Source organism: Halichoerus grypus, chromosome X (assembly GCF_964656455.1).
Source record: "Halichoerus grypus chromosome X, mHalGry1.hap1.1, whole genome shotgun sequence".
In the NCBI taxonomy this organism is placed as follows: Eukaryota; Metazoa; Chordata; class Mammalia; order Carnivora; family Phocidae; genus Halichoerus; species Halichoerus grypus.
Window position 1 is genome coordinate 56,356,837 of NC_135727.1, and position 26,603 is coordinate 56,383,439.

Below are 26,603 nucleotides of genomic sequence, written 5' to 3' on the forward strand. Positions count from 1 at the left end.
ATTGACAGTTTTTAAAATACAATTCATCAAACATTTCAAAAGACCCTGAAGGACTTAAAATTACACTTTCAGATCATGACCTGCAATAACTGTCAATTGACTATAATACCCTAGACTCTAAGCTAATATTTACATCACTGGCTAGTTTAACAGTGACCCCACATGAGCTGCACATGCAAAGCATATGCAGATATTGAATTATGTAAGTCAACCTTTTACCAAAGTTGAAAACATTAAATTAAGGGCCATCAAAACTACACCACACTCTAACAATCTGGCTCATTAGTAACATGCCTGAAATGTATAGACTTTCAATAGTATGGTAATTAAATTATTTTTTAAAATCACCAAAATGGGTCTCTCTTTCCTGTTAACCCCAAGGTCATCATGCTAGCTACTGTAAGCATTATTTCTAAAGCATCTTGGTATTCCAGCAACTCTTATAACTTTTATGTAAGTGAATGGCACAACCTCTTCCTAGCTATTAAGGCTACAAACTTCAGTAATACTCTAACTCTCCTAAAATCCCATACTCATTTGATTACCAAGTCATATTGACCTCTGTAACATCTTGCCATTTCTAGTCAGGTACCAATCCTATCATACTTGTTTGATATCCTGTCTTCTGGTTGGTTCTCCTATGCCATTTCATTTGCTTTTCCACTCCAATTTTAGGACTTTAGTGGCTACTTAATGTCTCCAAAATAAAATATAAGCTCTTTGGTTCCATGTGAAGTTACTTTTCTAGCTTTGTTATCTCAGGATATTCCTCTATGTATGCTCTACTCTAGTTCTCTAATTGCAGCATTCTACAATTTGAATTCACCTTAGCTTACTCTTATTCATGCCTCTATCTGGAATCTACCTCTTTAACCCTATTTATTTGGGTATGGTAAAAGTCCTTCCTTTTTAAATCAATAGACTTCATTTTTAGAAAAGTTTTAGGTTTACTGAAAAAATGAGCAGAAATTACTCAGAATTTCCATATATCTCCTCTCCACCAGCAGTTTCTCTGCTTATTAGCATCTTGTATTAGTGTGGTATGTTTGCTATGACTAATGAATCAATATTGATACATGCTTACTAACTACAGTACATAGTTTGTATTAGTGTTCATTTTTTGTGTTGCACATTGTATGGCTTTTCACAAATGCAAAATATCATGTATCAATCTTTTAGGTACCATACAGATCAGTTCACTGCCCTAAAAATCCCTTGCACTCTACAGATTCATCCTTTCATTATTACCCTTGGATTTTACTGTCTCTATAGGTATGTCTTTCCCTCACTGCCATATAGATGGAATCATACACTATTTTTTTTTCAGACTGGCTTTGTTTCACTTAGAAATATGCACTTACAGTTCTTCCAAGACTTATTTTTGAAATTTTTTTTCTATTCAAGTGAGTTGACAATCAATGTTACATTAGTTTCAGGTGTGTAAGACAGTGATTTCATGAGTATATACATTATGTTATGCTCACCACAAGTATAGCTACCATCTGTCACCCTACAACACTATTACAATATCATTGACTACATTCCTTATGCTGTACCTTTTAGTCCTGTGATGTATTCATTCCATAACTGGAAGGCTATATCTCCCAGCACCCTCACCCATTTTGCCCATCCCCCCACCGGCAACCATCGACTTGTTCTCTAACAAGAATGATTCTGTTTTTCATTTGTTTATTTCATTTTTTTTAAGATTCCACAAATGAGTAAAATCATATGGTATTTATCTTTGTCTGATTTTTTCACTTAGCATAATACATTTTAGGTCCCTCCCTGCTTTGCAAATGGTAAGATCTCATCCTTTTTTATGACTGAATAAGATGACTGAATATATATATATATATATATATATATATATATATATACACACTACATCTTCTGTATCCAATCATCTATCAATGGACTCAGATTGTTCCATATCTTGGCTACTGTAAATAACACAACATTAAAAACTAATGATGTACTGTATGGTGACTAACATAATAAAATTTATAAAAAAATAATTCTGCTATTAATAAATGTAGTGGTGAATATATCTTTTGACTTAATGTTTTCATTTTTGGGGGTAAATACTGAGTAGTGGAATTATTGGATATAATATTTATATTTTTAATTTTTTGAGGAACATCTATACTGTTTTCCAAATTGGTGCACAAATTTACATTCTTACCAACAGTGCACAGGGGTTCCTTTTTCTCCATATCATCACCCAACTTATTTCTTGTCTTTTGATACTGGCCATTCTGACAAGTGTAAGGTTATAGTTTTGATCTGCATTTCTCTGATGATTAGTGATGTTGAGTATCTTTTCATGTTTACATTGACCACTATATGTGTCTTTGGGAAAATACCTAATCAGTATCTCTGCCCATTTTTAATCAGATTGTTTGCTTGTTTGTGTTTTGGTGTTGAGTTGTATAACTTCTCTTTTTTAGTTTTTATTTAAATTCCAGTTAATTAACATACAGTGTAATATTAGTTTCAGGTGTACAATAAAGTGCTTCAGCACTTCCATACATCACCTGGTATTCATCACAATTACTGTACTCCTTAATCCCCATCACCCATTGAACCCATCCCACCACCAAACTCCCTTCTGGCAACAATCAATTTGTTCTGTATAGTTAAGAATCTGTTTCTTGGGCGCCTGGGTGGCTCAGTTGGTTAAGCGACTGCCTTCGGCTCAGGTCATGATCCTGGAGTCCCGGGATCGAGTCCCGCATCGGGCTCCCTGCTCGGCAGGGAGTCTGCTTCTCCCTCTGACCCTCCTCCCTCTCATGCTCTCTGTCTCTCATTCTCTCTCTCAAATAAATAAATAAAATCTTAAAAAAAAAAAAAAAAGAATCTGTTTCTTGCTTTGCCTCTCTCTTTTTTCCCCTTTTTTTTCTTTCTTAAATTCCACATATGAGTGAAATCACATGGTATTTGTCATTCTCTGACTGACTTCACTTAGCATAATACTGTCTACCTCCACCCATGTTGTTGCAAATGGAAAGATTTCATTCTTTTTATGATTAATATTCCATTATATATATAATCACATCTTCTGTATCCATTCTTCCATCATGGATACTGGGCTGTTTCCATAACTTGGCTATTGTAGATAATGCTGCTATACATAACGGGGTGCATGTATCCCTTTGAATTAGTAATTTTGTATTCTTTGGGTAAATACCTAGTAGTGCAATTGCTGGATCCTAGGGAAATTCTATTTTTAATCTTTTGAGGAACTTCCATACCGTTATCCAGAGTGGCTGCATGAGTTTACATTCCCACCAACAGTACAAGAGGGTTCCCCTTTCTCGACATCTTTGCCAACAACTGTTGTTTCTTGTATTGTTGATTTTAGCCATTCTGACCAGTGTGGGGTGATAGCTCATGGTAGTTTCTATTTGCATTTCCCTGTTGATAAATGATGATGAGCATCTTTTCATGTATCTGTTAGCCTTCAAAATGTCTTCTTTGAAAAAATGTCTATTCATGTCTTCTGCCCATTTTTTCATTGTATTATTAGTTTTTTCAGTGTTGAGCTTTATAAGTTCTTTACGTATTTTGGATACTAACACATTATCAGATACGTTATTTGCAAATATCCTTTCCCATTCCATATGTTGTCTTTTAGTGATTGTTTCCTTTGATGTGCTGAAGCTTTTTATTATGATGAAGTCCCAATACTTTATTTTCTCCCTTGCCTCAGGAGACATATCTAGAAATAAGTTGGTAAGGCCAATGTCAAAGAAGTTACTGCCTGTGTTCTCTTCTAGGACTTTTGTGGTTTCAGGTTTCACATTTAGACCTTTAATATATTTTGAATTTACTTTTAGGTATGGTATAAGAAAGTATTCACATTTCTTTCTTTTGCATGTGGCTGTCCAGTTTTCCCAACACCATTTGTTAAAAAGACTTTTCCCAGTGGATATTCTTTCTTGCTTTGTCAAAGATTAATTGACTATATATTTGTGGGTTCATTTCATGGTTTTCTCTTCTGATCTATTGATCTCTATGTCTATTTTTGTGGCAGTACCATGCCATTTTGATTACTACAGCTTTGTAGTAGTAATATAACTTGTAATATAACTTGATGTCCAGAATTGTAATACCTCCAGCTATGCTTTTCTTCTTCAAGATTGCTTTGGCTTATTTGGAGTCTTTTGTGGTTCCATACAAATTTTAGGATTATTTGTCCTAGCTCTGTGAAAAGTGCTGGTGGTATTTTGGTAGAGATTATATTAAATGTGTAGATTGCTTTGGGTAATATAGACATTTTAACAATACTTGTTCTTCCAATCCATGAGCATGGAATATCTTTCCATTTCTTTGTGTCATCTTCAATTTTTTTCATAAATGTTCTATACTTTTCAGAGTACACGTTTTTCACCACCTTACATTGGTAAGGTATATATCTAGGTATCTTCCTATTTTTGGTGCTATTATAAATGGAATTGATTACTTAATTTATCTTTCTGCCGCTTCATTATTGGTGTATAGAAATGTAGCAGATTTCTGTAAGTTGATTTTTTTATCCTGAGAACTTACTAAATTATTATCACTTCTAGCTGATTTTTAGTGGAGCATTTTGGGTTTTCTATATATAATATCATGGCCTCTGAAAATAGTGGAAATTTTACTTCTTCTTTGTCAATTTGGATGTCTTTTATTTTTTTTTGTTGTTGTTGTTTTCTGATTGCTGTGACTAGACATTCCAGTACTATGTTAAATAACAGTGGTGAGAATGGACCTTCTTTACTTCTACCTGACCATAGAGGAAAAGCCTTCTGTTTCTCCTCATTAAGGATGATGCTAGGGTGTCTTTATCTGGTTTTGGTATTAGGGTAATGCTGGCCTCAAAGAATGAATTTGGAATTTTTCCTTCCTTTCCTATTTTTTGAAATAGCATGAGAAGAATAGGTATTCAATTCTTCTTTATTTTTTATTATGTTAATCACCATATATTACATCATTAGTTTTTGATGTAGTGTTCCATGATTCATTATTTGTGAATAAGACCCAGTGCTCCATTCAATACGTGCCCTCTTTAATACCCATCACCAGGCTAACCCATCTCCCGAGTCCCCTCCCCTCTAGAACCCTCAGTTTGTTTCTCAGAGTCCATAGTCTCCATGGTTCATCTCCCCCTATTATTTCTCCCCCTTTATTTTTCCCTTCCTACTATCTTCTTCTCTTTTATTTAACATATAATGTATTATTTGTTTCAGAGGTACAGGTCTGTGATTCAACACTCTTACACAATTCACAGTGCTCAGCATAGCACATACCCTCCCCAATGTCTATCACCCAGCCACCCCATCCCTCCCACCCCCACCACTGCAGCAACCCTCAGTTTGTTTCCTGAGATTAAGAATTCCTCATATCAGTAAGATCATATGATACATGTCTTTCTTTGATTGACTTATTTCAGTCAGCATAATACCCTCCAGATCCATCCACGTCATTGCAAATGGCAAGATGTCATTGTTTTTGATGGCTGCATAATATTCCATTGTATATATATACCACTTCTTCTTTATCCATTCAACTGTCGATGGACATCTTGGCTCTTTCCATAGTTTGGCTATTGTGGACATTGCTGCTATAAACATTGGAGTGCACGTACACCTTCGGATCCCTACATTTGTATCTTTGGGGTAAATACCCAGTAGTGCAATTGCTGGGTCATATGGTAGCTCTATTTTCAACTTTTTGAGGAACCTCCATACTGTTTTCCAAAGTGGCTGCCCCACCTTGCATTCCCACCAAAAGTGTAGGAGGGTTCCCTTTTCTCCGCATCCCTGCCAACATCTGTGTTTTCCCGACTTGTTAATTTTAGCCATTCTGACTGGTGTGAGGTGGTATCTCATTGAGGTTTTGATTGGATTTCCCCGATGCCAAGTGATCTTGAGCACTTTTTCATGTGTCCGTTGGCCATTTGGATGTCTTCTTTCATGTCTTCTGCCCATTTCTTGATTGGATCATTTGTTCTTTGGGTGTTGAGTTTGATAAGGTCTTTATAGATTTTGGATACAAGCCATTTATCTGATATGTCATTTGCAAATATCTTCTCCCATTCTGTCGGTTGTCTTTTGGTGTTGTTGACTGTTTCTTTTGTTGTGCAAAAGCTTTTTATCTTGATGAGGTCCCAGTAGTCCATTTTTCCCCTTGTTTACCTTGCCTTTGGTGATGTTTCTAGGAAGAAGTTGCTGTGGCTGAGGTCGAAGAGGTTGCTGCCTGTGTTCCCCTTTAGGATTTTGATGGACTCCTCTCTCACATTTAGGTCTTTCAACCATTGTGAGTCTATTTTTGTGTGAGGTGTAAGGAAGTGGTCCAGCTTCATTCTTCTGCATGTGGCTGTCCAATTTTCCCAACCCCATTTGTTGAAGAGACTGTCTTTTTTCCATTGGACATTCTTTCCTGCTTTGTCGAAGATTAGTTGACCATAGAGTTGAGGGTCCATTTCTGGGCTTTTTATTCTGTTCCATTGATCTGTGTGTCTGTTTTTGTGCCAGTACCATATGGTCTTGATGATGATAGCTTTGTAATAGAGCTTGAAGTCCAGAATTGCGATGCCGCCAGCTCTGCTTTTCTTTTTCAACATTCCTCTGGCTATTCAGGGTCTTTTCTGGTTCCATACAAATTTTAGGATTATTTGTTCCATTTCTTTGAAAAAAGTGGATGGTATTTTCATAGGGATTGCATTAAATGTGTAGATTGCTCTAGGTAGCATTGACATCGTCACAATATTTTTCTTCCAATCCATGAGCATAGAACGCTTTTCCATTTCTTTGTGTCTTCTTCAATTTCTTTCATGAGTATTTTATAGTTTTCTGAGTACAGACTCTTTGCCTCTTTGGTTAGATGTATTCCTAGCTATCTTATGGTTTTGGGTGAAATTGTAAATAGGATCGACACCTTAATTTCTTTCTTCTGTCTTGTTTTTGCTGTATAGGAATGCCACTGATTTCTGTGCATTGATTTTATATCCTGCCACTTTACTGAATTCCTGTACGAGTTCTAGCAGTTTGGGGTGGTGTCTTTTGGGTTTTCCACATAAAGTATCTTATCATCTGCAAAGAGTGAGAGTTTGACTTCTTTGCTGATTCGGATACCTTTTATTTCTTTTTGTTGTCTGATTGATGTGGCTAGGACTTCTAGTACTATGTTGAATAGCAGTGGTGATAGTGGACATCCTTGCCGTGTTCCTGACCTTAGGGGGAAAGCTCCCAGTTTTTCCCCATTGAGAATGATATTCGCTGTGGGTTTTTCATAGATAGTTTTTATGATATTGAGGTATGTGTCCTCTATCCTTATACTCTGAAGAGTTTTGATCAAGAAAGGATGCTGTACTGGGATGCCTGGATGGCTCAGTCATTAAGCATCTGCCTTTGGCTCAGGTCATGATCCCAGGGTCCTGGGATCGAGCCCCACATTGGGGTCCCTGCTTGGTGGGGAAGCCTGCTTCTCCCTCTCCTACTCCCCCTGCTTGTGTTCCCTCTCTCGCTGTGTCTCTCTCTGTCAAATAAATAAAAATCTTTAAAAAACAAAAGGAAAGGATGCTGTACTTTGTCAAATGCTTTTTCTACATCTATTGAGAGGATCATATGGTTCTTGTTCTTTCTTTTATTAATGTATTGTCTCACATTGATTGATTTGTGGATGTTGAACCAAACTTGCAGCCCAGGGATAAATCCCACCTGGTCGTGGTGAATAATCCTATTAATGTGCTGTTGGATCCTATTGGCTAGTAATTTGGTGAGAATTTTTGCATCCATGTGCATCAGGGATATTGGTCTGTAATTCTCCTTTTTGATGGGGTCTTTGTCTGAAAAAACAAGACCCATCGATGTGCTGTCTGCAAGAGACTCATTTTAGATCCAAAGACACTTCCAGATTGAAAGTGAGGGGTGGAAAACCATTTACCATGCTAATGGACACCAAAATAAAGCTGGGGTGGCAATCCTTGTATCAGAAATTAGATTTTAAACCAAAGACTATAATAAGAGATGAGGAAGGACACTATATCATACTTAACGGGTCTATCCAACAAGAAGATCTAACAATTGTAAATATCTATGACCCTAACATGGGAGCAGAAAATTATATAAGCCAATTAATAACAAAAACAAAGAAACACATCAACAACAATACAATGATAGTAGTAGACTTTTACACTCCCCTCACTGATATGGACAGATCATCTAAGCAAAAGATCAACAAGGAAATAAAGACTTTAAATGACACACTGGACCAAATGGACTTCAGAGATATATTCAGAACATTCCATCCCAAAGCAACAGAATACACATTCTTCTCTAGTGCCCATGGAACATTCTCCAGAATACATCACATCCTAGGTCACAAATCAGGTCTCAACTGGTACCAAAAGATTGGGATCATTCCCTGCAATTTTCAGACCACAACGCTTTGAAACTAGAACTCAATCACAAGAGGAAAGTCGGAAAGAACTCAAACACATGGAGGTTAAAGAGCATCCTACTAAAGAATGAATGGGACAACCAGGAAATTAAAGAAGAATTTAAAAAATTCATGGAAACCAATGAAAATGAAAACACAACTGTTGAAAATCTTTGGGATACAGCAAAGATGGTCCAAAGAGGAAAGTATATAGCAATACAAGCCTTTTTCAAGAAACAAGAAAGGTCTCAAATACACAACCTAACCCTACATCTAAAGGAGCTGGAGAAAGAACAGCAAATATAGTCCAAACCCAGCAGGAGAAGAGAAATAATAAAGATCAGAGAAGAAATCAATGAAATAGAAACCAAAACAACAGTAGAACAGATCAACCAAACTGGGAGCTGATTCTTTGAAAGAATTAATAAGACTGATAAACCCCTGGCCAGACTTATCAAAAAGAAAAGAGAAATGACCCAAATAAATAAAATCATGAATGAAAGAGGAGAGATCACAACCAACACCAAAGAAATACAAACAATTATAAGAACACCTTATGAGCAACTATACGCCAGCAAATTAGATAATGTGGAAGAAATGGATGCATTCGTAGAGATGTAGCAATTACCAAAACTGAACCAGGAAGAAATAGAAAACCTGAACAGACCTATAACCACTAAGGAAATTGAAGCAGTCATCAAAAATCTCCCAACAAACAAGAGCCCAGGGCCAGATGGCTTCCCAGGGGAATTCTACCAAGCATTTAAAGAAGAATTAATATGTATTCTTCTGAAACTGTTCCAAAAAATAGAAATGGAAGGAAAACTTCCAAAATCGTTTTATGAGGCCACCATTACCTTAATCCCAAAACCAGACAAAGACCCCATCAATTCTTTTTTAAATGTTTGGTATAATTCTCTTGTACAGCCATCTGGTCCTGGACTTCCATGTGCTGGGAGTTGTTTGATTACTGATTCAGTTTCTTTGGTGGTTATTTGTTCAAGTTTTCTATTTCCTCCTGTTTCAGTTTTGATAATTTATATGTTTCTAGGAATTCATCTATTTCTTCCATATTGTCCAATTTTTTGGCATATAGTTTTTCATAATATTTTCTTATGATTGTATTTCTGTGGTGTTGGTTGTTATTTCTCCTGTCTCATTTGTGATTTTATTTAATTGGGTCTTTCTCTTTTGTTTTTGTAAAGTCTGGCTAGAAGTCTATCAATTTTATTGTTTTTTTTCTCCCCAAAGAACCAGCTCCTCATTCTATTGTTTATTTAGTTTCTATATCACTTATTTCTGCTTTAATGTTTATAATTTCCTTCCTTCTGCTGTCTTTAGGCTTTGTTTGTAGTTCTTTTTCTAGCTCCATTAGGTGTAAGGTTAGGTTTTTTATTGGTGATTTTTTGCTTATTGAGGTACAACTGTAGTGCTATATACTTGCCACTTAGGACCACTTTTTTTGCAGCCAAAAGATTTTGGACCTTTTTGTTTACATTTTCAATTGTTTCCATATATATTTTTTATTTCTTCTTTGATTTCCTGGTTGACCATTCATTGTTCACTATTATGTATTTTAACCAGCATGTATTTGTGGCCTTTTCAGTTTTTTCTTGTGTTTGACTACTAGTTTCACAGCTTCGTGGTCAGCAAAGGTGCATGATAGAACTTCAATCTTCTTGTACTTGTCAAGGCCTGTTTCTTGCCCTAATATGTAATCTATTCTGGACAATGTTCTATGTGCACTTGAAAAGAATATAGATTCTATTATTTTAGGATGGAATGTTCTGCATGTATCTGTTAAGTCCATCTGGTCCAGTGTGTCTTTCAAAGCTTTTCTTTCCTTGTTAACTTTCTGTTTAGATGATCTGTCCATTGATCTAAGTGGGATGTTAAAATCCCCTACTGTTGTTGTATTAGTTCCATTATGTTTGTTATTGTTTTATATATTTGGGTGGTCACATGTTGTGTGCATAAATACTTACAACTGTTATATGTTCTACTTGGACTGTCCCCTTTATTATTTTATACTGCCCCTCTTTATCTCTCATTACGATTTTTTAAATTTAAATTTAGTCAGCTAACATATAGTATATCATTAGTTTCAGATGTAGAGTTTAGTAATTCATCAGTTGTATATAACACCCAGTGCTCATCACATCATGTGCCTTCCTTAATGCCTGTTTCATTATTTTTTTAAAATGTAGTTTGTCTAATATAAGTATGGCTACTCTGACTTTCTTTTGATATCAATTTGCATGAAAAATGTTCCTCCATCCCCTCACTTTCAAGCTTCCAGTGACTTTATGTCAAAAATGAGCCTCTTGTAAGAATCATTTGGATTGGTCTTTTTTATCCATTCTGACACCCTATGTCTTTTGATTGGAGCATTTCGTCCATTTACATTCAAAGTAATTATTAATAGATATGTATTTATTGCCACTTTATTACTTGTTTTGTGATTGTTTCTGGAGATTTTCTCTGATCCTTTCTTGTTTTTCTCTCATGTTTTGTTGACTTTTTATTAGTGATATATTTAGATTACTTTCTCTTTATTCTTTGCATGTTTATTAGTGGTTTGTGACAGATGGTTACCATGAAGTTTGTATATATCCTCTTCTGCAAATAGCAGTCTACATTCAGTTTATGGTTGCTTATTTTGTACTCATTCTTTTCTTATCTTTCCCCCATGTTTTAGGTATATTTTATTACATTTTATAATCTTTTTTTGTGTGAGTTCCTTGACTGATTTTAACAGAAATTTTATTTTTACTGTTTTTGTGTTTCCTACCTTATATTGTAACTTTTGGTCTCTCCTTTCCATTCAAAATGTCCCCTTTAATATGTCTCACAGGGCTGGTGTAGTGGTCATGAACTCCTTTAGTTTTTGTCTGTCTGGGAAAATCTTTATCTTTCCTTCTATTCTGAATGGTAGCCTTACTGGATAGAATATTCTTGGGTGCAGATTGTTCCCATTCAGCAATTTTAATATATCATGACATTCCCTTCTGGCTTGCCAAATTTCTGTTGGGAAATCTCCTGCTAGCCTTATGGATCCTCTCTTGTAAGTTGAGGACTTCTTTTGTCTTGCTGCATTTAAGGTACTTTCTTTATCACTATATTTTGCAATTTTAATTGCAATATCTCTTGGTGTTGGCCTGCTATTGTTGATTTTGATGGGAGTTCTCTGTGCCTCCAGGATCTGAGGGCCTGTTTCCTTCCCCAGATTAGGGACGTGGTCAGCTATTATTTCTTCAAATAAATTTTCTGCCCACTTTTCTTCCTCTTTTTTTTCTTGGACTTCTATAACATGAATGTTACTGCATTTGATGGAGTCACCAAGTTTCCTAAGTCTATTCTTGTTTTGCATAATTCTTTCTTCCTTCTTGTTCAGCTTCATTGCTTTCCATTACTTTGTCTTCCAGGTAGTTAATTTGTTCCTCTGGTTCTTGCAATCAGCTGTTCATTGCATCAAGCTTGTTTTTAATATGATTTATTAGACTTTTCATCTCTGATTTATTCTTTTTAAACTCTTTTTTCTTTGTGGTAAGGGTGTCAAGATGTTTTCTATTCTTTTCTCAAGCTCAGTGAGTTCCTTATCATTGTTGCCTTAAATTAACTTTCAAACATATTAATTATATATATATTAGCTTTCTTTTATTATGTTATGTTAATCACCATTCATTACATCATTAGTTTTTGATGTACTATTCCATGATTCATTGTTTGCGTATAACACCCAGTGCTCCATTCAACACGTGCCCTCTTTAATACCCATCACCAGGCTAACCCATCCCCCAAACCCCTCCCCTCTAGAACCCTCAGTTTGCTTCTCAGCATCCACAGTCTCTCATGGTTCGTCTCCCACTCTGATTTCCCCCCCCCTTCACTTTTCCCTTCCTACTTTCTTCTTCTCCTTTTCTTTTTAATACATAATGTATTATTTGTTTCAGAGGTAGAGGTCTGTGATTCAACAGTCTTAGACAACTCACAGTGCTCACCATAGCACATACCCTCCCTAATGTCTATCACCCAGCCACCCCATCACTCCCACCCCCCACCACTCCAGCAACCCTCAGTTTGTTTCTTGAGATTAAGAATTAATCATATCACTGAGGTCATATAATACATGTCATTCTCTGATTGACGTATTTCGCTCAGCATAATACCCTCCAGTTCCAACCATGTCATTGCAAATGGCAGGATTTCATTCATTTTTATGGCTGCATAATATTCCATTGTAGATATACACCACATCTTCTTCATCCATTCATCTGTCGATGGACATCTTGGCTCTTTCCATAGATTGGCTAATGTGGACATTGCTGATATAAACATCGGGGTGCACATACCCCTTCGGATCATTACATTTGTATCTTTGGGGTAGATACTCAGTAGTGCAATTGCTGGGTTGTATGGTAGCTCTATTTTCAACTTTTTGAGGATCCTCCATACTGTTTTCCAGAGAGGCAACCCCACCTTGCATTTCCACCAACAGTGTAGGAGCGTTCCCCTTTCTCTGCATCCCTTCCAACATCTGTGTTTCCTGACTTGTTAATTTTAGCCATTCTGACTGGTGTGAGGTGGTATCTCATTGAGGTTTTGATTTGGATTTCCCTGATGCCAAGTGATGTTGAGCACTTTTTCATGTGTCTGTTGGCCATGTAGATGTCTTCTTTGGAAAAATGTCTGTTCGTGTCCTCTGCCCATTTCTTGATTGGATCATTTGTTCCTTGGGTGTTGAGTTTCATAAGTTCTTACTAGCCATTTATCGGTCATTTGCAAATATCTTCTCCTATTCTGTTGGTTCTCTTTTAGTTTTGTTGACTGTTTCTTTTGCTGTGCAAAAGCTTTTTATCTTGATGAAGTCCCAAAAATTCATTTTTGCCCATGCTTCCCTTGCCTTTGGTGATATTTCTAGGAAGAAGTTGCTGTGGCTGAGGTCGAAGAGGTTGCTGCCTGTGTTCTCCTTTAGGATTTTGATGGACTCCTCTCTCACATTTAGGTCTTTCAACCATTGTGAGTCTATTTTTGTGTGAGGTGTAAGGAAGTGGTCCAGCTTCATTCTTCTGCATGTGGCTGTCCAATTTTCCCAACCCCATTTGTTGAAGAGACTGTCTTTTCTCCATTGGACATTCTTTCCTGCTTTGTCGAAGATTAGTTGACCATAGAGTTGAGGGTCCATTTCTGGGCTCTCTATTCTGTTCCATTGATCTATGTGTCTGTGTTTGTGCCAGTACCATACTGGCTTGATGATGACAGCTTTGTAATAGAGCTTGAAGTCTGGAATTGTGATGCCGCCAGCTTTGCTTTTTTTTTTTCAACATTCCTCTGGCTATTCAGGGTCTTTTCTGGTTCCATACAAATTTTAGGATTATTTGTTCCATTTCTTTGAAAAAAGTGGATGGTATTTTCATAGGGATTGCATTGAATGTGTAGATTGCTCTAGGTAGCATTGACATCTTCACAATATTTGTTCATCCAAATCATGAGCATGGAACATTTTTCCATTTCTTTGTGTCTTCCTCAATTTCTTTCATGAGTATTTTATAGTTTTCTGAGTACAGATTCTTTGCCTCTTTGGTTAGATTTATTCCTAGGTACCTTATGGTTTTGGGTACAATTGTAAATGGGATTGACTCCTTAATTTCTCTTTCTTCAGTCTTGTTGTTGCTATATAGGAATGCCACCGATTTCTGTGCATTGATTTTATATCCTGCCACTTTACTGAATTCCTGTATGAGTTTTAGCAGTTTTGGGGTGGAGTCTTTTGGGGTTTCCACATAAAGTATCTTATCATCTGCAAAGAGTGAGAGTTTGACTTTTTTGGTGATTCGGATGCCTTTTATTTCTTTTTGTTGTCTAATTGCTGTGGCTAGGACTTCTAGTACTATGTTGAATAGCAGTGGTGATAGTGGACATCCTTGCCATGTTCCTGACCTTAGGGGGAAAGCTCCCAGTTTTTCCCCATTGAGAATGATATTCGCTGTGGGTTTTTCGTAGATGGCTTTTATGATATTGAGTTATGTACTCTCTATCCCTATACTCTGAACAGTTTTGATCAAGAAAAGATTCTGTGCTTTGTCAAATGCTTTTTCTGCATCTATTGAGAGGATCATATAGTTCTTGTTCTTTCTTTTATTAATGTATTCTATCACATTTATTGCTTTATGGATGTTGAACCAACCTTGCAGCCCAGGGATAAATCCCACCTGGTCGTGGTGAATAATCCTTTTAAAGTACTGTTGGATCCTATTGGTAGTATTTTGGTGAGAATTTTTGCATCCATGTTCATGAAGGATCTTGGTCTGTAATTCTCCTTTTGATGGGGTCTTTGTCTGGTTTTGGGATCACGGTAATGGTGGCCTCATAAAACGAGTTTGGAAGTTTTCCTTTCATTTCTGTTTTTTGGAACAGTTTCAGAAGAATACATATTAATTCTTCTTTAAATGCTTGGTAGAATTCCCCTGGGAAGCCATTTGGCCCTGGGCTTTTGTTTGTTGGGAGATTTTTGATGACTGCTTCAATTTCCTTAGTGGTTATAGGTCTGTTCAGGTTTTCTATTTCTTCCTGGTTCAGTTTTGGTAGTTGATACATCTCTAGGAATGCATCCACTTCTTCCACATTATCTAATTTGCTGGCATAGAGTTGCTCATAATGTGTTCTTATAATTGTTTGTATTTCTTTGGTGTTGGTTGTGATCTCTCCTCTTTCATTCATGATTTTATTTATTTGGGTCCTTTCTCTTTTCTTTTTGATAAGTCTGGCCAGGGGTTTATCAGTCTTGTTAATTCTTTCAAGAACCAGCTCCCAGTTTGGTTGATCTGTTCTACTGTTCTTTTGGTTTCTATTTCATTGATTTCTTCTCTGATCTTTATTATTTCTCTTCTCCTGCTGGGTTTGGGCTTTATTTGCTGTTCTTTCTCCAGCTCCTTTAGCTGTAGGGTTAGGTTGTGTATTTGAGACCTTCCTTGTTTCTTGAGAAAGGCTTGTATTGCTATATACTTTCCTCTTAGGAATGCCTTTGCTGTATTCCAAAGTTTTTCAACAGTTCCATTTTCATTTTCATTTGTTTCCATGAATTTTTTAAATTCTTCTTTAATTTCCTGGTTGACCCATTCAGTCTTTAGTAGGATGCTCTTTAACCTCCATGTATTTGAGTTCTTTCCGACTTTCCTCTTGTGATTGAGTTCTAATTTCAAAGCGTTGTGGTCTGAAAATATGCAGGGAATGATCCGAATCTTTTGGTACCAGTTGAGACCTGATTTGTGACCTAGGATGTGATGTATTCTGGAGAATGTTCCATGGGCACTAGAGAAGAATGTGTATTCTGTTGCTTTGGGATGGAATGTTCTGAATATATCTGTGAAGTCCATTTGGTCCAGTGTGTCATTTAAAGTCTTTATTTCCTTGTTGATCTTTTGCTTAGATGATCTATCCATATCAGTGAGGAGGGTGTAAACGTCCACTACTATCATTGTATTGTTGTTGATGTGTTTCTTTGTTTTTGTTATTAATTGGCTTATATAATTTTCTGCTCCCATGTTAGGGTCATAGATATTTACAATTATTAGATCTTCTTGTTGGATAGACCCTTTAAGTATGATATAGTGTCCTTCTTCATCTATTATTATAATCTTTGGTTTAAAATCTAATTTTTCTGATATAAGGATTGCCACCCCAGCTTTCTTTTGGTGTGCATTAGCATGATGAATGGTTTTCCACCCCTCACTTTCAATCTGGAAGTGTCTTTTGGGTCTAAAATGAGTCTCTTGCACACAGCATATCGATGGGCCCTTTTTTTTTTTTATCCAATCTGATACCATGTGTCTTTTGATTGGGCATTTACCCCATTTACATTCAGGGTAACTATGGAAAAATTTGAATTTAGTGCCACTGTATTGCCTGTAAGATGACTGTTACTGTGTATTTTCTCTGTTCCTTTCTGGTCTCTGTTACTTTTAGGTTCTCTCGCTTAGAGGACTCCTTTCAATATTTATTGTAGGGCTGGTTTCCTGTTTGCAAATTCCTTTAGTTTTTGTTTGTCCTGGAAGCTTTTTCTCTCCTTCTATTTTCAGTGACAGCCTAGCAAGATATAGTATTCTTGGCTGCATATTTTTCTCATTTAGTGCTCTGAATATATCATGCCAGTCCTTTCTGTCCTGCCAGGTCTCCGTGGATAGGTCTGTTTCCAATCTAATGTTTCTTTTAAAAAAAGAAAAGATTTTATTTATTTGACAGAGAGAGACACAGCAAGAGAGGGAACACAAGCAGGGGGAGTAGGAGAGGTAGAAGCAGGCTTCCCACTGAGCAGAGAGCCCAATGTGGGGCTTGATCCCACACCCTGGGACCATGACCTGAGCAGAAGGAGACACTTAACAACTGAGCCACCCAGGTGCCCCCTCCAATCTAATGTTTCTACCATTGTAGGTTACAGATCTCTTGTCCCGAGCTGCTTTCAGGATTTTTCTCTTTGTCTCTGAGACACAAAAGTTTTACTATTAGGTGTTGGGGTGTTGACCTATTTTTATTGATTTTGAGGGGGTTTCTCTGTGCCTCCTGGATTTTGATGCCTGTTTCCTTCCCCAAATTAGGGAAGTTCTCTGCTATAATTTCCTCCAATATACCTTCTGCCCCTCTCTCTCTTTCTTCTTCTTCTGGGATCCCAATTATTCTAATATGGTTTCATCTTATGGTATCACTTATCTCTCGAATTCTGCCCTCGTGATCCAGTAGTTGTTTATCTCTCTTTTTCTCAACTTCTTTATTTTCCATCATTTGGTCTTCTATATCACTAATTCTCTCTTCTGCCTCATTTATCCTAGCAGTTAGAGCCTCTATTTTTTATTGCACCTTATTAATAGCCTTTTTGATTTTGACTTGGTTAGATTTTAGTTCTTTTATTTCTCCAGAAAGGGTTCCTCTAATGTCTTCCATGCTTTTTTTAAGCCCAGCTAGTATCTTTAGAATCGTCATTCTGAACTCTAGTTCTGACATCTTACTAATGTCTGTATTGATTAAGTCCCTGGCAGTCGGTACTGCTTCTTGTTCTTTTTTTTTTTTTTTTTTTTTTTTTTTGAGGTGATTTTTTCCATCTTGTCATTTTGTCCAGAGGAGAATAGATGAATGAGAGAACAAAATGTTAACAGGGTAACAATGACCCCAGAAATATATACACTAAACAAATCAGAAGCGACCTGTAGGTTTTCAATTTCTTCTTTGTGTTCCCTCTTCATGTGTAAAATAGCAGCTTGGTGTTCTTTTGGAAGGTCAGTCTAGCAATAGTTATCATTGTGATTCAGAGAGCTGACTCTAGATCCAGAAGGCCTGGGTTGAATTCTAGCTCTGCCACTCAGAAGCAGTGGGACCTGAGTCAAATTATTTCACCTTCTGTGTCTGTTTCCTCATCTGACAACCAAGGAATTCAGAAAGTCTCTCTCTCTCTCTCTCTCTCTATATATATATATATATATATATATATACATATATATATATATATTTTTTTTTTTACTTAGATCTTTAGCTGAGGCTTTATCTTTTTCTTTCATTCTTCTGTCTTGGCATTTCATTTAAGTCCCTGCCTTCTTCTGTGTTAGAAAATGAAGTTATGTTTCCTTCTCCTGAACGTAATGGCCTTATGAAGAAGAGGTCATGTAGTATTAAGGGCCTGGTATATCAAGGAGTGTCTCTGATCTGTGCTGCATGTGCTCTGCTGTTGTGTTTTGGTTGCTCTTTCTTTCAGGCCATTCATCTGCTGAGGCTCTCCTTGCCTGCTGTAGGCAGTGTTTTGTCCCTGACTTGAATATGGTCAGTTTTAACTAGGTGTGTTCTGGTTAGCTTGTGAAATGAGACCTAACACTACCCCACCAGAACTGAGCCCCTGCAAAACTCTCTCATAGGGGAGAGGTGGTATGGGCTGTGGTTTGTGCTGGTCTTTGGGGGAAGGAGCCCTCTGGGCTTGAATGAGGCAAGTGTGACTTGGTAGGGCAGATCCACCAGAGCACAGGGGATGGGACTTTGTGTAAGCAAGTTAGGTAGCCAGTGTTATCACTACACTGCTTCTTACAGGTGGCTCTGTGTTTATGCTGAGAGACTTGGGAGGGAAATGGTGCCAGCCAGTTCCTTTGTTCCCAGACAGGTATCTTAATGAATGCTGCCAATCAGGGAACTGCTCAGAGAACAGTGAATAATCTCTCTACAGTGCACCCCAGGTGCTCTTCAGGTCACTGTTTCTATGCTGTCTGGCCCTGGGTCATTTGCCAGTCTTCTCTCTAGGAGCAGAGGAGTGCCCTCCAGGCTCTATCCCAGGCACAGCCCCTGACCTTTCAGACTCCAGGCTTTAAGCCCTGCTGGTTGCAAGAACTCACAAAATTCAGTCCCTCTTTCTTTTCCATGCCAATAGCATGTTTTCCTTGTGTTGTTTCCCTGTATGCTCCACTCTCTTGTGCCCTTCTATTGGACCATGGTTCCCTCACCTCTGCAGCAGCTGTGATCTCTTCCTCCCCTAACCCTCAGCTCTGCACTTCTTACCTTCTTTGATGTGGCCTATTCCTTTTTGTTATGTAGTTTGTTCTGTCAGTTTTCAGGTGATTTCTGGGGTATTTAGGATGATTTGATAGTTATACAGTTGAGTTTGTGGGATGAAGTGAAACTAAGGTTTTGTCATCATCTTCTAAGCTCTACATAAGTTCTTTATATTTTTTGGATATTTACGCTTTATTGGGCATATCATTTCCAAATATATTCTTCCATTCAGTAGGTTGCCTTTTGTCTTGTTGATGTTTTTGAGGTGCAAAAGCTTTTTATTTTGATGTAGTCCCAATCATTTATTTTTTTTTATTTCCCTTGACTTAGGAGACACACAGAAAAATGTTACAACTTATGGCAGAGAAATTGCTACCTGTGTTCTCTTCAAAGATTTGTATAGTTTCAGGTCTCACATTTAGTTCTTTAATCCATTTTGAGTTTACTTTTATGCATGGTGTTAGAAAGTGGTCCAATTTCATTCTTTATATGTAGCTGTCCAGTTTTCCCAGCACCATTTATTGAAGAGGTTGTCTTCCCCATTGTACATTCTTGCCTTCTTTGTCATTGATTAATTGACCAGACAATCAGGGATTTATTTCTAGTTTTTCTATTCTGGCCCTTTGATCTACATGTCTATTTTTGTTCCAGCACCATTCTATTTTGATTACTACAGCTTTGTAGTGTATCTTGAAACCTGGAATTATGATACCTCCAGCTTTGTTTTCTTTGTCTCATGATTGCTTTGAGTATTTGGTGTCTTCTGTGGTGCCACAAAGATTTTCGTATTATTTGTTCTAGATTTGTGAAAAGTGCTGTTGGTATTTTGATAGAGATTTCATTGAATCTCTAGATTGCTTTGTGTAGCATGGACATCTTAACAGCATTGGTTCTTCTAATCCATGAGCATGGAAAGTCTTTCCAATTGTTTGTGTCAACTTCAATTTCTTTCCTTGGTGTTTTGTGGTTTTCAGAGTACAGGCCCTTTACCTCTTTGGTTAAGTTTATTCCTAGGTATTTTATTCTACTTGGTGCAATTGTAAATGGAATTTTCATTAAATTTCTTTCTGCTTCTTTGTTATTTGTATAAGGAAATGCTATCAATTTCTGGGTTTTATTTTTGTAACCTGCAAATTTACTGAATTAATTTATTACTTCTAGTAGTTTTTTGGTGGAGTCTTTAGGGTTTTCTATGCATAGTATCATGTCATCTGCAAATAATGAAAGTTTTACTTCTTCCTTACTTATTTGGATATTTATTTATTTTTCTTGTCTGATTATTGTGGCTAGGATTTCCAGTACTAAGTTGATAAAAGTGATAAGATTAGACATCCTTTTTTTGTTCCTAATCTTAGAGGAAAAGCTCTCAGTTTTTCTTCATTAAGATGTTACCTGTGGGTTTTTCATATATGGCTTTTAGTATTTTGAGCTATGTTCCCTCTACAATACCACTTTTATTGAGAATTTTTATAATGAACAGATGTTAAATTTTTTCAAATTTTTTTCTGGTGTATTGAAATGATCATATGATTTTTATCCTTAGTTTTGTTGATGTGGTGTATGACATTAATTGATTTGTGAATATTGAACCATCCTTGCATCCCCAGAATAAATCCTACTTGATTGTGCTGAATAATCTTTTTAATGTACTGTTGAATGTAGTTTGCTAGTATTTTGTTGATGAATTTTGCATGTATGCTCACCAAGGATATCTACCTGTAGTTTTATTTTTTTAATGGTGTGTGCCTGGTTTTGGTATCAGGGTAATGCTGGCCTTGTATAATGTATTTGAAAATTTTCCTTCCTCTTCTATTTTTTGGACTAGTTTGAGGAGAATAAGTATTAACTCTTCTTTAAATACTTGGTAGAGTTCACCTCTGAAGCCATCTGGTCCAGGACTTTTTTTATTTGGGGGAGTGTTTTCATTACTGATTTAGTTTCATTACTTGTTATCAGTCTGTTCAGATTTTCTATTTCTTCATGGTTCAATTTTGAAAGATTGAATGTCCTTTTGTTGTTGGATAAAATATAAAAGTCCATTAGATCCAGTTGATTGATGGTGCTTTTCAGTTCAATTATGCTCTTCCTGAATTTCTGTCAATTTAATATATCCATTTCTGAGAGAAGAGTATTGAGGTCTCCAATTATAATAGTGGATTCATCTATTTTCTCTGGCAGTTCTACCAGTTTTTACCTCACATATTTTGACACTCTGTTAATAGGAGCAAACACATTAAGGCTTATTAATGTCTCCTTGGAGAATTGGCCTCTTTATCATTATGTAATACCCCTCTTATTCTTGACAATTTTTCTTGCTCTGAAATCTGCTTTGTCTGAAATTAATATAGCTACTCCTACTTTTGATTAGTGTTAGCACAGTATATATTTCTCCATTCCTTTACTTTGAATTATGTCTTTAAATTTAAAATGAATTTCTTATAGACACCAAATAGTTTGATCTTCTTTTGTTATCTGCTCTGACAGTCTTCATTCTTTTATTGTTGTTGTTTCATTTTGGTTATTTTACTTGATACATGATTATATAAGAGGTATATTGCAAGTAATGGCCAAAACATCAACATTCTTAGTCACTAGAGTACATGGGGCAATCTATGTCTGTAATTGGTGTATTTAGACCAATCATATTTAAAGTGATTATTAATAATTGAATAATTAGTTATAATATTTATAAGTGTTTTCTATTCATTGCCCCCCCTTTTTTTAAATCTTCTCTTCCACTCTTCTTGTATTCTCTGGCATTAACTGACTATTTTATATGATTCTCTTTCCTCTCTTCTCTTAGTATATTAATATTACTTATTTAAAAAAAAATTTAGGTGGTTGCCCTGGAGTTTGCAATATGCATTTACAACTTATAAATTCACTTGCAAATAAGTCTATACCATTTCATGTGTAGTGCAAGTATCTTTTGGCAGAATATTTTCAATTCCTCCCTCTTATCCCTTATAACATTATTGTCATTTATATCACTTGCCAATACATTGTTATTATTATTTTGAATAGAGTATTATTTCTAAGACTGATTAAGAATAAGAAAAAATACATTTACCTTAATTTATTCCTTCTCTAACCTTCTTCCTTTATGTATATTCAAGTTTCTGACCTAAATTATTTTCCTTCTCTCTATAGACCTTCTTTTAATATTTTTTATAGGGCAGATCTCTGGTATGGTAACAAATTCCCTCAACTTTTGTTTGAGAAAGTCTTTATTTCCTTCTTCACTACTAAAAGGAAATTTCACTGCATTCAGAATTCTAAGTTGGTGTTTTTGTTTTGTTTTTTTTTTTTCTTTCAACACTGTAACTATTTCACACCACTCTATTCTTGTTTGCCTGGTTTCTGAAGAAAAGTTCAGTGTAATTCTTACCTTTGTTCCTGTATGGGTGAGGAGCATTTATTTCTCTCTGATTTTTTATTTTTTTTAAAGATTTATTTATGTATTTGAGAGAGAGAGAGAGAGAGAGAGAGCATGGGGGGGGTCAAAGGGAGAAGCAGAATCCTCGCTGAGAAGGGAGCCTGATGTGGGACTCGATCCCAGGACTCCAGGGTCATGATCTGAGCCAAAGGCAGTCGTTTAACCAACTGAGCTACCCAGGTGCCCCACTCTCTGATTTTTTAAACAGATTTTCTCTTTGTTTTTGATTTTGTAGTTTGAGTATAATAGGCATAGGTGTAGATTTTTTTTAATATTTATTCTTCTTAGTAATCTCTGAGCTTCCTGAATCTTTTGTTTGGTGTATCTCAATTTGAGAAAATTTTCATTCATTGTTACTTTAAATATTTCTTCTGTTCCTTTTCCTCATTCTTGTTATTTTGGTATCCCCATTACATTTATTCTACACTTTTTGTAATTGTTGCACAATTCTTCAATATTCTGTTCTTGTTTTGTTTTTGTTTTTTTTTTTTCCCAATCTTTTTTTTTTCACTTTTCTTCCATTCTGGAAAGTTTCTATTGACATACTTCAATATGTGACTCATGAAAGTGCAAAAGTGATGGGAAAGAGCAGTCTGGAGCCCTGGTGACGCCCCCTCTTCAAGAGTGAGTGTGGGAGGGGGCGGGGGCTGGAGTGTTGAGGGGGCAGCTTTAGGACACCTCTGCTTAGTCGGCATGGTTAGAGATGAAGAGGACTCGCTGGCTGCAGCCCCGGCCTGACTACATGGGGTGTACTTTGATTGGCAGGTGAGGCTGTCGTCCAGGGTTCACTTGATGTGCTCCTCCTGGGCAGCCTTCAGGTTCTCCTTCTTTCCGCCCTAGGCCTTCAGGGCAGAAGCTTGCAGGGCTCAGCCACAGGAGAAGGTCAGGGCCCATGGCTTCAGCAGGGGGCACTTGTTGATGGCATTGAGGTTGATGGACGCCTCCTCCTCCTGGGAAGGTGATCCAGTGACTTAGCTGACTTTGTCTGGTCTACTGATGAGCCCATCAAAGCTATTCATTTTGTTGAAGTGTTTTTGATTTCTAGCATTTACTTTTGTTTCTTAAAATTTTCATCTCTCTGCTTATATTTCCCATGTATTTTTTATTCAAGTATAATTAACATACAGTGTTAATATTCCCATGTATTCTTGTATGTTTTCCATTTTCTTAGTATACTAATTATAGTTATTTTAAATTCCCATCTGATAATTCTAAAAGACATGTTATATCTAATTCTGGTTGTGATGCTTGCTTTATATCTTTAGACTATGTTTTTTGCCTTTTTCATGCCTTGTAATTTTTGTTTTAAAGCCAGAAATGGTGCATTGGCTAAAAGGAACTCAGGTAAACAGGGTTTTAGTAAGAAGCTTTACTTTTATCTTACCAGGAGTTAGGTTATATTTACTGTTTGCTGTAGCTGTTGTATTAGTGATGGTAATTTCTTGTCCCCCTGTTATCTTTAGTGTATCCTAAAGAATCCAAATTCAATTGGGTCTGAGGACTTCAGTTTTCTCAGTTGTAGTCTGCTATTCTTATACAGAGCCTTATTGTGGTGGTGGTAAAATGTGTAAGGAGGAGAAATATATGATTAGATTTCAGTCTCTTAATGAGCCTGTGTCCTTGGGCTGTGACTTTCACAAGTGATTTTTAGCTTTTTTCCCTCTTACATGAGAAAGGAAGGCTAGAGGGAGCTAGAGTTGAGTATTTCTTTTTCCCCACAGGAAATGTTAAAAAGGCTGGGGAAGTATTTCCCTTACCTCACAGCAATGATTACAGGGTGCTGGATTTTAATATATCCTTTCCCCCACATCAGTTAGGCTCTGGTAAAACAAAGTAGTTTAACTCTGGTAAAGTAGTTTCCTTCAAGGGTAGGCTTTTGTTAAGGAAAACAGAACACTCTGGGCATATATTGAAATGGGTACTTTTCTTGTCCCAGAAACATGAAGGGAATTTTCTCAGGTCTTCATCCTGAGAACCTGAAGGTGCTCCTGGAGTTGACTCATGAAAGTGCAGAGATGCACTAAGAATTGGCCTCTGGGTTTTTTTTTTTTTTTTTCATGAATAATTAAGAATTTATTTTAAATTATTATGAAATATTCATTATTTTTTGCATTTTTATTATGTTATGTTAATCACCACACATTACATCATTAGTTTTTGATGTAGTGTTCCATGATTCATTGTTTGAGTATAACACTCAGTGCTCCATTCAATATGTGCCCTCTTTAATACCCAACACCAGGCTAAGCCATCCCCCCATTCCCTTCCCCTCTAGAACCCTCAGTTTGTTTCTCAGAGTCATAGTCTCTCATGGTTCATCTCCCCCTTCATTTTTCCCTTCCTACTATCTTCTTCTTTTTTTAACATATAATGTATTATTTGTTTCAGAGGTACAGGTCTGTGATTCAAAAGTCTTACACTGTGGTGAGCACTGTGAATTGTGTAAGGCCTCTAGGGTTTTTTATCTCTCAAGCTGAGTCCACACTGAGTCTCCAGTAATTTAAATGTTTCTACCAGACTCTAGCTGTGGCTTCTGCTCCCTATAAGCTCTGACTCTCTTTATCTGCCTATCTCTCCAGTTTTGGGGATAGCTCTGCCCTGTGAATTCAATCTCTGATGGATTTAAAAGAGTTGTTGATTTTGCTTTGAGGAGGAGTGACAACTTCTGAACTCTTTACATGTCAGACCAGAAACCAGAAATCTTCCAAGTTCTCCTGCTTTATGAAATAAGTCTACCTTAATCAGTCCTTTTTTGATTTCTCATAACATAGTATTTATAACTCTCTTGGCATTTATTTATTTACCATTGTTTAACATTCCATTTTTTATGGGACCCTTCACATTTGAGTTTATAATATCTTTAAAATAAGACACCATAACTTATTTTGTATGCTTAATAACTGATGAATTTCATTTAAAACATCATATTAAAATATCTCAGAATCCCTCTGTTCTGTTGTTTTAATCCTAAGGCTTAGTGAGAGAATGAAAATTTCAGGGAAAGAAATAATAGAAGTTTTCTCTCAGATTCCTGCTTACAAGAAAAGTAGGATTAAAAAAAAGAAAAGTAGGATTTTAGTCAAGTAGTGTATATAAGACACACTTTCCTGCAGAAAGACTCTGAGTTTTTGAAGTTCTTAAAAACATCATCTAAACCTGAATTTGTATACATTAGATGAAGTTTGATTACTGAGTAATAGTAATACTTATAATTTATACGGTACTTACTATATGGAAGTCATTAACAGCTTTTTTTTTTTTTTTTTTTATTCTTAGCACTCACAATAACCTTACTTAATAGGTATATTTTTATTCCTACTTTGTAGTTGTGGACACTAAGACTTGGAAAAGTTAGGTGAGTTCTCCAAGGTCAGACAGTAATATGGAATTCAAAAGAGGTGGATTTCAAACCCAAGTTTTTGTGACTATAAACAACTTTCTTAACTACTCTACTACATGGCTTCCCATGTATCTCTACTCTGCTACATGCCTTCTCAATCTATATTTACTCTATAAAACCTATACTTTTAAATGAATCCCTCTCAATCTACCCTTATGACTTCAAATTGTTAAACCTTATGGAAGAAAAATACACTAGCCTTGCTCGCCCACAGTATCCAGTGGGTCTTGTGTGGTATTTTTCTCAACACACCAAGTTTTGAAAGGACAGTATACATACTATTGGTCAGTAAATGGTTCTGCTGCAGTGGATTGAGGGTAGGAGCACCCCCAAGGCCTGGCTGGCTAGCCAGGGCTGCATGAGCAAGTCCATGTTGGGGTCCAGGTGCAGCAAGAGAAGATTGCATCTTATCCTTATCCCAGGAGGATTCACTTCCACCTGAAAAACATTCATATGAACAGATTGCAATTTGGCAACTTTCCATGAGAAGGCTTTTTGAAAATTCTCTTTCAGGGGTGAAATGATTAAACTTACTTCTTAAAAAATTATTATTGAACATAGGTAACTCATTTTATAATGGTTTCAAAAACTTTCAATAGCCTTGGATTTAAGCTGCGTCTGAGAAAACTAAACAACTCTAATGATATAGTTATAGGTAGTCTAAACAAATCAGGAATCATAATGAATAGTTTTTGAAAGCACTAACTTGTTGAAGACCATTAACTGACCACTACTGCCTCCCATTCTGGCAGCACCAATGTGCTGCCCTGTTCGCTAACAAAGGAACAAAGACACTGGCTGAGGGCAGCAAACCTTGGT

At 36.5% G+C, this 26,603-nt stretch overlaps 1 protein-coding gene across 5 annotated transcripts in view; it reads right to left on the reverse strand.

Moving 5' to 3' along the window:
* DACH2 (dachshund family transcription factor 2) overlaps positions 1 to 26,603 on the reverse strand; it is an 890,246-nt gene that overhangs the window by 142,162 nt on the left and 721,481 nt on the right. For all 5 annotated transcript variants that reach the window (XM_078064867.1, XM_078064865.1, XM_078064864.1 and 2 more), the window contains exon 5: positions 26,064 to 26,222. In XM_078064867.1, coding sequence (XP_077920993.1) covers positions 26,064 to 26,222 — 159 coding nt within the window. The remainder of the gene's footprint in view (positions 1 to 26,063; positions 26,223 to 26,603) is intronic.